This window comes from Elgaria multicarinata, chromosome 2 (genome assembly GCF_023053635.1).
Source record: "Elgaria multicarinata webbii isolate HBS135686 ecotype San Diego chromosome 2, rElgMul1.1.pri, whole genome shotgun sequence".
Classification (NCBI taxonomy): domain Eukaryota; kingdom Metazoa; phylum Chordata; class Lepidosauria; order Squamata; family Anguidae; genus Elgaria; species Elgaria multicarinata.
Window position 1 is genome coordinate 67478815 of NC_086172.1, and position 14274 is coordinate 67493088.

At 39.7% G+C, this 14274-nt stretch overlaps 1 protein-coding gene across 2 annotated transcripts in view; it reads left to right on the forward strand.

Moving 5' to 3' along the window:
- The window catches only part of MYLK (myosin light chain kinase), a 226823-nt gene extending 215355 nt beyond the window's left edge, over window positions 1–11468 (forward strand). For both annotated transcript variants that reach the window (XM_063116671.1, XM_063116672.1), the window contains 5 exons: window positions 4369–4521; window positions 6000–6123; window positions 6889–7018; window positions 7781–7912; window positions 8889–11468. In XM_063116671.1, coding sequence (XP_062972741.1) covers window positions 4369–4521; window positions 6000–6123; window positions 6889–7018; window positions 7781–7912; window positions 8889–9142 — 793 coding nt within the window. In that variant the 3' untranslated portion in view covers window positions 9143–11468. The remainder of the gene's footprint in view (window positions 1–4368; window positions 4522–5999; window positions 6124–6888; window positions 7019–7780; window positions 7913–8888) is intronic.
- Window positions 11469–14274: the final 2806 nt, after the last annotated feature.

Below are 14274 nucleotides of genomic sequence, written 5' to 3' on the forward strand. Positions count from 1 at the left end.
ACTACAGACCAGTCAGTCTGACATCCATCCCTGGGAAAATTCTGGAGCAGATTATAAAGAAGTCAATCTGTAAACACCTTGAAATCAATGCGGTGATCACTAGAAGCCAACATGGATTTGTCAAGAACAAGTCCTGTCAGACAAATTTGATCTCATTTTTTAAGGTAACCTCCCTTGTGGACCGTGGGAACGCTGTGGACATCATATATCTTGACTTCAGCAAAGCTTTTGACAAAGTACCACATGACATTCTGATTAACAAACTAGCTAAGAGTGGGCTAGATGGAACAACTATTAGGTGGATTCACAGTTGGCTACAAAATCGGACTCAAAGAGTACTTATCAATGGAACCTTCTCAAACTGGGGAGAGGCAACGAGTGGGGTGCCGCAGGGCTCAGTCCTGGGCCCAGTGCTCTTCAACATTTTTATTAATGATTTGGACAAGGAGGTGCAGGGAACGCTGATCAAATTTGCAGATGACACAAAATTGGGTGGGATAGCTAATACCCTGGAAGACAGAAACAAACTTCAAAGTGATCTTGATAGGCTGGAGTGCTGGGCTGAAAACAACAGGATGAAATTTAATAGGGATAAATGCCAAGTTCTACATTTAGGAAATAGAAACCAAAGGCACAGTTACAAGATGGGGGATACTTGGCTCAGCAATACTACAAACGAGAAGGATCTTGGAATTGTTGTAGATCACAAGCTGAATATGAGACAACAGTGCGATATGGCTGCAAGAAAGGCCAATGCTATTTTGGGCTGCATTAATAGAAGTATAGCTTCCAAATCACGTGAGGTTCTTCTCTATTCGGCCCTGGTTAGGCCTCATCTAGAGTATTGCGTCCAGTTCTGGGCTCCACAATTCAAGAAGGACGCAGACAAGCTGGAGCGTGTTCAGAGGAGGGCAACCAGGATGATCAGGGGTCTGGAAACAAAGCCCTATGAAGAGAGACTGAAAGAACTGGGCATGTTTAGCCTGGAGAAGAGAAGATTGAGAGGAGACATGATAGCACTCTTCAAATAATTAAAATGTTGTCACACAGAGGAGGGCCAGGATCTCTTCTCGATCCTCCCAGAGTGCAGGACACGGAATAACGGGCTCAAGTTAAAGGAAGCCAGATTCCAGCTGGACATCAGGAAAAACTTCCTGACTGTTAGAGCAGTGCAACAATGGAATCAGTTACCTAGGGAGGTTGTGGGCTCTCTTACACTAGAGGCCTTCAAGAGGCAGCTGGACAACCATCTGTCAGGGATGCTTTAGGGTGGATTCCTGCATTGAGCAGGGAGTTGGACTCGATGGCCTTGTAGGCCCCTTCCAACTCTGCTATTTTATGATTCTATGATTCTATGTATCCAGTTTTAAGGACTTCTACATTAATAATAGTCCACTCTTTATTTCAAAGCAATTAAATATTCATTCATTCATTCTTCATTGTTTGTAGCCAATGGCCATCACAACATCATAAAACATTAAAACATTAAAAACATTAGAACATTAATCTGATTAAAACTGTTGAAACGGTAGGACAAGTTAACACATTAAACAAAATAGAGCAGCAATAAAACACGTTATCTTAAATTAATGCCATACTCTTTGCGTTTTTGTCTACCTTACCCAAGGTCAGAATCCAGACCTGCCACAAAAGCTCTCCTTAACTTTAATGCTGCTAGGGCAAATAGGGCCACCCTGTAGCTTGCAAAGTTGTCTGTGTCTGCCAGCAACCACCTGATTTTGAACTCTTCCGTGTGGCCTTCAAGGAAGTTTAGAAAGGGGAGGATGAATTTGGTCCGTGGTGATTTATAAAGGTGGCAGTGAAGAACATAATGAGCCAAGTCCTCAACTTGGCCTGCTCCACATATGCATAAACGCTCATTTACGGGACAGTTACCATATCTCCCCTTCAGGAGTTCCGTAGGCATCTGTTGAAATCTTAATAGCATAAACGCTCGCCTGACAGGGAAAAAGGTTAATTCCTTGAGATATGAAGCCATTTTGTGGTCCTGCTTGAACTTAGGATACCAGATGGCCAACTTACATTTCCTAACCTGTTCAAGGTCGATCCCAGTATCATTACTGAATATTATATCACGGATTTGGTGAACAGGTAGGGCGTGTAAGGTTGTGACTAAGAGAGGTGAATAGGATGACATCAGACTTCTACCAGTACGCACCCATCCCTCCCTGTCCTGCAGGTCCAAAAAGCACATTTTTGCCAGATGTTGCTCAGGCATCAGGCAGAGCTTTTTCATATAAAGAATGACAGATTTATGTACACGAGCTCTCAGGGAGGGGATGCCTATTTCTGTTCTTAATAGTGCTCCAGGCATATTATGTGCCACTGCCAAGGGAGTGCGTAGAAAGTTATTCCATATAGGTTCTAATTCATTTTTGTAGTAGGCGCCCCGTATGGGTGCACCGTACAAAAGATGTGCTATTATTTTGGCAACATAGACCTTTACCGTGGGTTCGACTAAGTGGTGTCCCTTTGTATAATACAGCTTTTTAATAGGGCCCAAGAGGCGACTGCTAGAGGTTGAAATTGCTTTAATGTGGGCATGCCACAGGGTGTTCTCCGAGAAGTGAAGACCCAGGTATTTGAAAGAGCATGTCTGCTCGATAACTTGTCCATCTAAGATCCATCTATGATGAACGTGGCTCTTAGCAAATACCACAACCTTAGTCTTGTTGTAATTGACAGTTAGGCCCTCCTGTTTGCAATACCCTCCAAGTTGTGTAAGTAATCTCCTCATACCCACTTGAGTTAGTGAAATGAGGGCCATGTCATCGGCATAAAGCAAGGCTGGGACCTTCATCTTTCCAATTGTGGGAGGGAAAAAAGTAGGGGCATAGAGTTTTTGAGTTATATCATTAATATAAAGATTAAATAATAGCAGGGCCAGAATACAGCCTTGCTTGACTCCTTTTGATGTCAAGATGGGATCAGAGAGGGAGCCTGCTATACCATACCGGATTTTAATGTCTGTATTGGAGTATAAGCTCTGTATAAGGGAGAGGAGGCGCTTCTCGATTGATAAAGCCTGCAGCTTATTCCACAGCCTCTGTCGGTCTATGGAATCAAAAGCAGAGGAGAGGTCTACAAAAGCAAAATACAACTTCCTTGGTGGATTATTTGCATACTTTTGTATTAGGTAATTTAGAACAAAGCACTGGTCGAGTGTACTATGATCCTTACAGAAGCCAGCCTGTAATGGGGAGAGGATATGAAACTCCTCAAAAAGCAATTAAATAGTAGTATTGGTGACAACCCTACATAGATGAAGTGAGAAAAAGTGTGGCTATTTTTTTCAGCCTGCCTAACATTTTTTTCTGTGTAACTCAAGAGTATGCATCTTTCTCTTACAAATATAATCTAGCCCACTAAAATGTATTGTTGAACCAGCAACTCCACAGCTTATGAAACATCTTAATTATAGATAGCCAGTTAATCAGGTTTGTATCGTCACAAGAGATTGAGGCTATAGCTAGACCTAAGGTTTATCCCAGGATCATCCCGGGTTCGTCCCTGCCTGAGCGCTGGATGCCCTGTGTGGCACTTAGATGAACAGGTTTGACCCCAGGACAATCCATGGATAATCCTTAGGTCTAGCTATGGCCATAGACATCAGCTACGGCCTGAGTCAGTGTTTTATCTCTCTCCAAAAAGACGATATTTGCATGCAATGGGCACATGCTATTTTATATAGAGATGCAAATTTAGAATGACTATAATTTAAATAGAAATGCAATAATCTCACCATAGTGTGAAAGACTTTACCTTTAGCCTTTCAGAGGACTGTTCTCTGTACAGTAGAACACATGACCTCCTTGGCTGATCTGATTTCACATTGGGTGAACACAAATCCTCCTCAGACTGATTTGCCATTGTTATGACATATATTTATTTTGTCTATGCTCTAATTTTTTTTCTGCTGTGGTGAAGATATAAGTGGACTGCGTGGAACTTGGGTTAAATGATAATATTGATTTATTTTTCTCAAAAGACTGTTTCAGTTTACTAGTTCCCTCTAGTGGCTGTATCATATCATTATTCTTTTTGTTCACCAGTTTGACAGATTTCAAAAGCAATATTAAATATAGGGGGCACTTGTTACATTATGTCCCGTCCCCCCGCATCCCTACTGTACAGGGATGTAAGGAAATATAGGAATGGATGGTCTTCATCATGCTACATGGTTGTCTCGTTTGATCAGCACTTTTGAAATTGTCTCTCTCAAATTGTGTTGTATCTTTAGTATGTATAAAATCAGTAAATGTATTGCTTTTACAGACCTTTCCCTCATTGGGTATTAACTCTCACTTTGGTTATTTTGAAACACACTATTTATATTTTAACCCTTAGGGTCAGTGGACTTTCCCCTTTCATGGGTGACAATGACAATGAAACCTTAGCCAATGTTACCTCTGCGACCTGGGATTTTGATGATGAAGCTTTTGATGAAATCTCAGATGATGCCAAGGACTTTATCAGCAACCTTCTAAAGAAAGATATGAAGTAAAGATGTCTTACATACAATGCCTTGCAGCTTACATTTGATATGAATGCATAACTTCCCACTCAGAATGGCCTCTTATGCACAAGTATCTCTAGGCAGAATTGCATAAAGATCTCAATACTATGACAATGTTGTATCTGTACTGTATCTGTGTGGTGCAGCTAGTCATTCTGTCAATATGCACAAATATGCATGAACTTGCTGGAAAAGCTATATTTCTCTCCCTGCCTATTGCTTGTCACCTCCAGTTGATCTAACAATTCTCCAATAGGCAAAATGTGACATATAGGTATACTTGGGAATAGTGTTACATACAACTTGTATATTTAATAAGCCCCATGTTCTGCAAAATTATAGGTAAAGATGATTACTCACATACATGAATAGCTACAGTGAAATAATACTTTATAATATAAAGTTATAGTGGCTTTAAATTACCTCTTACAAATAGAAATAATTCTTGGAATTAATGCCCACTCAGCACCACATAAAGTTTGCAAGATAGGCAAGTTGATTGGGAGGTATGTGTTACATTTGGTTTATTTAAAATTGCTTCTCTATCAGTGAAGAACATATAATTCAATACATTTGTCCATTTGCTAACTCATGAGCATTTCCACTTCATGAAGTACACTATTCATGAGCATAGCATTTTAGGGCAACTCTAGCTCATGTGTAAATCACATCTCAGTTACTTTTACATCTTGCTTTTTGGTGATTTTATATGATGTACACCTTAGTATGATACATACACAAATATACAAATGGATGTGTCCGCCATAGAAAATGCAGACCCAGTGTGCGTTAGATCGTCTCTATTCATATGGGTTGCCATAAGTTAAATGTGATTTTTATCCCAAATATTTCTTGAATTGGTAGTTCCAAATAGAGTGCTTTTACCTCCTGGGCAGTAGGAGGCAGTCTCAAAAAAGAAGAGTCTTTAAAGGCTAGTAGCATGCAATGCCATTTTTTTTCTGCCACTGATCAAAGAATACATAGACTCAAGGGTCATCCATCTATTCAAGGACGTGTTCTATGGCATAGACTCTGTGCTCTTCCATCTGAGTCAAAGATGATCAGCCTATGATCAGGTGTTTATCTTCAGGTATATTTTTCACAACAGATACCTTCTTTGTGTCTGCCTGGCACTGAAAATGAGCAACTGCATATTGGAGATAGTCTAATGATCCACATGGACAGAGCAGATTGTTTAAAAATTGCTTTAAGTTATATGTTGTCCCTGTGGGTGCTATCTGTTTATATGGGTGTTTTTTTAATGGAAATGGTTTTGTAATTTGTTTAATGTATTTTTAATGGATTTAAATTTTTGTGAACTGTCAAGAGAGTTTCAGCTATAGGGTGGTATAGACATGTAATAAAGGAAATGAAATAAGTAGGGGATTCTTATAGATTCCAGCTTGTATGTTAATATAGTGGATGCATTGCAACCCTGACTTTGTTCTCTCTAAACTTACAGGGACCGCTTAGATTGTACTCAATGCCTCCAGCATCCATGGCTGCAAAAAGACACCAAAACCATGGAAGCCAAAAAACTGTCCAAAGATAGGATGAAAAAATACATGGCTAGAAGAAAATGGCAGGTAAATACAGTGGACTGGAACATGTGCTGTAGATCCCCCATATCTTCTATTTCAGGAGGGATAGGGGAATAGAAGACCTTTGGTTGTGAAAAACATGCATCTTTTCCAAAAAGCTGTTGCAGAATGTGGGAGGAAGACCCTGACTTGTCTTGTTCCTATTCCATGTCCTGCAAAATACATAAATGTAGACAGAATTAAAGTAGATGAATATTCATGTTGGCTTTGTTTGCAATGTGTATCCTGTGCAGAACCTGTGAAAAAGGTCTCCTGAGTTAATAGTGGACATGCTGTGGGAGCTTTTTCTCTGAGACATCTTAGGCAAATGAAGAAGACTGAATAATTTTGAATACTTAGATACCAGCAAGAAGCCAGGAAGCAGGAGGGGGAAGGGAAAGGGAAGACCAATTATTATGTCATTCTATAATGTGGGTGAAATGTTTTTTCATGGTTTCATCTTTCCCACTTGCATTGCCTTCTGCTGTTCTTGCTCCTTAAATGGAAACTCTAAAATGTCTGGCTGCTTAAAAAGAAATCTCCTGGCTGTGTGGCAGTGCAGGCTACGCATGAGTGCCATTGTGGAAATCCTCACTGGAGATCTATCTTCCTCCATTTAAATTTCCCCATATCCTGCACTTGCTTTTATGACACTGAACAGGCTGGAACAATTGTATGGCTTCTCAGTTAGTTCACATATTAGTTGATAAATATTTTGGAGATGAGGAATTATAAGAATAGATTCATAAACTTTTCTGTGTTCCATTGCAGAAAACAGGAAATGCTGTCCGTGCCATAGGAAGACTATCTTCTATGGCAATGATTTCTGGCCTGAGTGGGAGGAAATCCTCTTCAAGCTCACCAACCAGTCCTGTTAATGCTGAAAAGACAGAAGCTGAAGGTATGAGAATTTTGATATCATCTGAAAATACAATAGTGTACTAAAGGGGTGGTTAACCTCAGGCCTGTGGTCCCAGTCAGGCCCTCTGTGATTCCCCAGGGGCCACATCTCTAACCACCGATCATTTGGTGGCTTCCCAGCTTTTGTGCATTCCCCCCCCTCCTCAAATTCTAAAAGGGTGAAATGCCTCTCCTAAGATTTAGTTACTGGCAATAAGAACTTTAAGCTAAAATGCGCTGATATTTTTTGTATTTTTGTGTAATTTTGGCCCCATTCCTTTTGCCTTCTGCCCTGCCCACCACTGGAATGTGCCCCCGCAAGAGCTTCTTTGAAATTGAATTTGGCACTTGGGGTGAAACAAATTCCCCATGCTTGGAGTATCACTAAGTCCCTCTGCTACTGTAAAATATCCCAACTATTAAAACTACAATGAAAAGAAGTGCATTCCCCTGGCTTCTGCAGTGTTATTGGACATACAAGAAGATTTTGACCCATCGAACCTGTTCGGACGAAATGCTTAAGCCGCTGTGGTTAAGCATTTTGAGCTAAACATTATGGCTTAATGTGTCATGTGAATCATTCCTAACCATGGTGGCTACATAACCACGGTTTAAACATGGTCACCAACCATTTGCTGCAAAAGGGTTAGTGGCCTAGCCATGGCTTAGCATGTCATCTGAACAGGCCCATCATAACTTGCAAAGAACCATTGGCGGAACAATTCTCCTATAAGATTAGCAGAACTTTGTTTACTTCCTCCAGATGAAGCTGCCAGCGTTCTCCTGGAAGCAGTTGATGAAGAAAGGTCCCACGTGAAGCCATATTTCTCTAAAACAATTCAAGATATAGAGGTTGTGGAAGGCAGTGCTGCTAGATTTGACTGCAAAATTGAAGGTACTCCAAAAAATTGGGTAGCATCTTTTCAGCTATTCACAGACCATCTTTCTATGTTGCCTCTACAGTATTGTTTACCTTCGAGTGATTTATATCTTATCTGCCTACTAGATGCTTCATTTTAATCTTCAACATTAAACAAGCAATATTTCCTGATGAGCGACTAGGTAGAATTTCATTTTAGTAGATACCTTTACTCAAGTTACAAGGGACAGAGGAATCTGGGGGGTGTACTCAAGGGAGTTTTTCTAATGTTTAGTTGGGTGTTAAGCTTGAGAGAGCTGCCATGAAAAATAAGGCATGATGCTTTATAGGACAACCTAGGCTTGCTTTGCACGTTCCAGACTGTTAGGGGACCAGTAGGACTTCTAGCTCCACAAATGTGTGATTTATTTTTATTTTATGTGTTTAGTAAGCATAATAATACTCTCTCCCAAAGATACACCTTTTACAGCTTAATCCTATACTCCTGCAGTAGGCAGTATGAGGGTGAATTGAGGGGTGAGGTACATAGTTGGAGAAGGAAGGGTTAACCTTTCCATCCCTGCATGCTGTATCCCCCATTCTGAAAATCAGGCCCCACCGCACAGCAGTTAGGTTTGGAAAAAACTTCCTATTGGCACCAGCAGGAACCTAACCAGTGCTGGCATGCAGCTCCTGGAAGGTTACCATGAGGGTGCAGCCCTTAGAGTGAAAAATATTTCCCAAACCTCCCTTTCACCACCAATGAAGGCTGAGCTGTGCTGATGAATGTGATTGCCTGTCACTCGGACCTGAATTGATTATAATTATGTTCATAGATACATACACCCACCTACCACACACACACAGACCACTTTTTATTTTGCAATATTTGCCATGGCAAACACAGGTGAACATATCCATTCCTTAGGATCAGCAATTAAGCTTTGTAATGATAAAGAGACTAAAATGGCTTCCATGGCTTGAGTTGTTGTACCTGTTCTTCTTCTCCTAGGTTACCCTGATCCAGAGGTTATATGGTACAAAGATGACCAATCTATCAAGGAGTCCCGGCACTTTCAGATCGAGTATGATGAAGATGGCAACTGCTCTTTGACTATTTCTGAAGTTTGTGGGGACGATGATGCCAAATACACCTGCAAGGCAATTAACTGTCTTGGAGAAGTAACTTGTACTGCAGAACTCCTTGTGGAAACAATGGGGAAAGAAGGAGAAGAGGAGGAGGAGGAGGAGGAGGAGGAAGAATAAAGCTGAACGGGAGAGAGATTTGAAAAAACACCCAGTTAAAGAGTATTTTAAAAGGCTCATGCAGTGTGACACTAGGTCATGGGTTTCTTGGTTTGTTTCATCAGCACAATGAGCTGACACCTGCTTGTTTTATTTATGGGCATTAACTTGAATTAGCAAGCACTTTAGGTGGTTGTTGTGCTTGGATTTAGTTTAAGTTAAAGCATCAATTGCATAGCCCAAACAATGAATGTGAACACGCTGTATGAAGCTAATCTGCATTTCTAAATGGTTGACAATTTATTTGTTGAACTTACTGATCAGGAGAAAGGGGCTGGACAGTTGCACTAATTGTTCTATCAACCAGTACAGCAACACTAGAGGACTTGGAGTACTTATGTTCCAGTCCTCCTAAACACACCTGCATGTTATACAGGCCCCATTGATATTCCAAGGTATCAGTGGAACTTGAATGAATGCAAGTGTATTTTGAGAACATGGTGCACAATCCAGCAGTAAGTTTACCTGCAAAGGACTCACTGAAAAGATGGGAGCTGCCCAACAGAACATCCTAGTAGATTATGTTCTTGGTCTCTAATTGACTTCTCTTGTCAAGCATATATGCAAGACACATAGACCTGTCATCATTCCGTAACATATTTGCAAAATATTTATAAGTGAAGGCTTCCCCCCCCCTCCCAGCAGCATTTCACTTTTCATATTGAAAGTATTCTGTGTCTGTATTAGTTTTCCCTCTGAACATTATAATTTTAAGTCAGAATACCTAGGTTTAAGCCAACAGAGTTATCACTGGAATAAAGCGAATTGATTTAGCATAAATCTAAGCATTCAGGCGTGACTGCTTTCTAGATCACAACCTAAATGTAGTTGCCCTCTCTGAAAATTAAAGGCACATTTTCCCACTAATTTGTTGTTGCCGTCGGTGAGCAGTGGATCTTCCCTTTCTCAATTGATTTTTTTTCTCCTTAAGTGCCAAGTCTTGCAACTATGTTAGCAACAGCAAGAAAAACCCAGTTTTTTCAGTCTTCAACCAACCCAACTGGCACACCCAGGATTTGACAAATGATACCACAAATTATCCAAATTGTTGTTGATGTTGATGTGATAAAAGATGACTCCTGCACATGTCAGTGGGTTCTGTCTGCCTGATTATAGGCTGATATTGTACTGACTGGCTCCCCACCCCCAGCTGTTATGCACAAAAATAGTCATAAAAATCAGCCCTACATTTCTGTTGCTTGGTTGCAGATTCTTGTCTGGGCAACTAAGCTGAGTACAGAAAACAAATTTTGCAACTATGTAAAATGTGATTGTTCTGAAGTGTCTGCTGCTGCAAAATAGTATATTGTGTAAAGTCAGTGCCTGTGTGGGGCAACTCAGTTTGTAAACCTGATAGTTACTTTATTTGGCTATTATAAAATTTATTCTGTTGATGATTAGCTGGATATTGGAGAAGCCAAAGAAAGGGAGCCTAGATTACAAGTTTCTCTTCAAGTTCCAAGGAACCACAGATTAACTCTGCATCTGTGAGGCTAATGCCTTAAAGTAAAAAATAAGCACAATCAACAGTAAAAGATAATTTCTTCCCGAAATCAATTAACACATTCAGACTTATCCACGTTGCTTTTCTTTCACAATTAGTTGCAGTTCTCTGGCTATGAAACGTTATACAAAATCAAGTAACAGCACATGTCCACTCTCAGTGCATCATTCCAGTTGTGTGGCTTTACTCCACTTTGTGTATAAAGTGCAAACATTTTAAATGTAAGAGCTGAATTCTTTAAACACACACAACAAAGCTTACTATAGCTCCTCAAGGCAGAGGGGGGAAATTATTTGTACTTTAATACAGATGTATACGGTATCATCTTTAGATTGTTTGATTTTACTTAGTCTTATGTGTTCTATATTATTTGCTGGTCTGCCTGTTTGAATGCAACAATTCAAAATTTCATATATGAGGCTCACTCACAATTGCTGTGGGTTTTTATTACTGCTTTTGCTGTTTCTCGCTAGGTTGAGGTTACCAGCATGTCTTCTTTTTAAATGGATATAGAACTTTTGTTATAGTAAAACACAATAATTGCCAGTTTGCCACACATTCTTATAAAGAAAAGGTTTTAGTATTATTTAGTGCATACAAGGCATTTTCTCACGTTTTCAAAGTGTTAAGAAAACAACGGGGTGTATTTTTTTTGTATACCTTAATTAAAAATATGCTAACGTTTTCCAGATTTCTTAAACCATAAGAGTTGCAAGATATGAGAACACTACAGCTGTAGTTACTCACAATTCCTTTACCAAATAAACAAATACCACAAAAGCATGCTAGCACAAATTCCAGTTTATTTAGTCCTCCTGTCCAGGAGCTGTTTCTTCTAGGATGGTTGATGCTTTAGGTTACACTTCCCTAATGATTCTTCTTGTGGCATAAAAATTTCAAGTGCTTTTTTGATAGCTCATATCAGTAGAGATGGTAGTTCATACAAGCTACCAAAATGGCACTTGAAATAACCTTTCATGCCAGAATAAATGTTTAGCTACTGTTTATACTTTCTGGGGGGTTACTTTAATACAATGAACTATCCAACCAGCAAAACTCTTTAGCTCATATAGTAGTAACAGCTCACTAAGCCTCACATGACCCCTGGAGCATGCACTCAGAAATGTGGTAGTAGAGTGCCAAAAGTGTACAATGTTGGGGTTTGTGTTATCTAAATCCACTTTGACTGTTACATTAAAAGTTTATTTAAATAAATAAAATATAATTTTAAGAAAAGCTTATGTACAATGTACAAACAATTTGCTGATAAGCTAAAAAAAATCTACTCAGTCTCCCAAGAAAATGGAAGTAAAATGACTGAATGCTATAACTGACAGAAATCTTGCCCCCTTCTTTTTCCTTTATTGCAGAGGTGGCAAAGCCAGAGGGGAGGGGGGCAGAGCCAAAGGAATATTAGCTGTATCCATTATTTTGTCTTTCTGCCCTCCCTTTTCTTTCTCCATCCCCCCCCCCCCCACCAGTGGGCTGCTCTCCCAAAGTTTGCTCTTGCCAGAGTTCTAAATTGATTACTTGCAGAGGGTGTTGAAATTAGGCCAAGGGCTGCAGGTTTCCTATTCCTGCTTTATTGAGTTGAGAGATGCAATAAAAAGTAATGAAACAAAAGTGGGAAGTAGGTGTACTAATATAATAAACCATTTGGTACACTGCCTCTTGTATGGTTTAACATATGTCAGTTAAATGGACACTTAAGTTTAAATGGAAACTTAAAAATTAGAGGACCGGGAGCATTCTTGGGGTAGGAAGCTCCCACAACTTTTCCCACCACATGGCTTCAGTCGCTGAGGAATCTGATGCTAATATCTGTCATCTTTCTTGAACGGTGTAGGGGGAAGAATACACCTAAAGGCTTTCCAAGGCTCAGAAGCAACAGTTCACATGCACCTGGTGGCCTCCAGACTTGTCATACTTAGTTTAGATTCACTGAAATCAAAGGTACTTACATTGGTCATGACTAACTTAAGTCCTATTGATTTAAATGGGTCTACTCAAAGTATAACTACATCAAACCCATCATACATAAAGTCTGTATATAAAAGTATTTTCCCCTTACAGATGTTTTCCCTGATAATTCTCAGAATCCACTTTAGAGGCTTCAAGAAAAAAATAGTTTCTTCACTGCTAGTGCATAGTGCTTCTATATAAATTTCAAATGAAAAAAAATGGAGCTGAGGCATAGTTATACCATAGGGATTACTTGTATTTAGTTTAATGGGGCCAAGGAAAAATATGGTGTCTAATATTGTTGTAACAAGCGTATGGGTGTGGTACTGGGATGAGGGAGAACAAACAAACTTAATTCAAGAAATTTGGAGGTTCTGTGGTTTGCACGTTGGCTGGTCTGGATAGTAGTATGAAACTGGTCCTGGATGGGGTTGCATTCCCTTAAAGCAGTGCTTCTGGATTCCTCATTGTCATGTGAGTCAAACGTTGCAGCTTGGTCAGGAATCTTTACAAGTTCCAGGTTGGATGCCAGTTGCACTCTGTCTAGAACAGTCAGCCTTGGCTTAAATTACCCAATAATAATAATAATAATAATAATAATAATAATAATAATGTTTCCCAGTGCAAAAAGCAGTCGAAGTGATTTACACACACTTACAGAAATCCATAATATAAAAGAAACAAAATATAAACCATAATCAGCACAAGAATAAAACTGAAAACCAACACCATACAACATAATCCAAAAAACAATATGAAAAGTTTGTGTTTCCAGTACACAATTCCACCACCACCCCAGCCTAGAATAAACACCACAAAAGTAACCCACAACAACTGGGCCATAACTAATGTCTAAATGGCTGGGGAAATAGTCTTCTCATGGTGCCAAAAAGATGACCGTGGCCCCATTCAGAAGACACCTTAAACCATGGCTTTAACCATGGTGGTTAAGCCAGAAAACCGGGCTGTGTTCAAATGACACTTTAAACCACAGCTTTAACCATGGTGAATAAAGCAAAAGGCTTCACCATGGTTAAAGCCATGGTTTAAAGTGTCTTCTGAACAGGCCCCCAGTATCAGCACCAGGCAAGCTTCCTTGGGGAGAGTGCTCCATAAAGACAGGGCTACTATCATAAAGAAAAATCTGTTTGAGAACTGCCCGCCCCCTTCAAGCTTCTCTTGGAGAAGGCATACAAAGGAGGGCCTCAGAAGCCAACTTGAGAAACAGGTTCATATGGGGAGAGGTGGTCACTGAGGTATGGGCAGTGGTAGGACAAGGTTCAGGGTTTGGCTGCCCAGGGGCATCCCAAATGACTATTATTATTATTATTATTATTATTATTATTATTATTATTATTTATATAGCACCATTAATGTACATGGTGCTGTACAGAGTAAAACAATAAATAGCAAGACCCTGCCGCATAGGCTTACATTCTAATACATACCAACAGGTACAGAAGCAAACTCCCATTTTATTCCTATAGTCATGATGGTGTTATGGTTTAAGTGAGTTTAAAATGCAAAACTCCACATGCTCAGTGTTTTTGTTTATTTTAAAATCAGTGTTAGCAGGCAGTTTTGTTGTTGTTCTAACATATAAGTAATGTTTTAAAGCAGTTTTAAA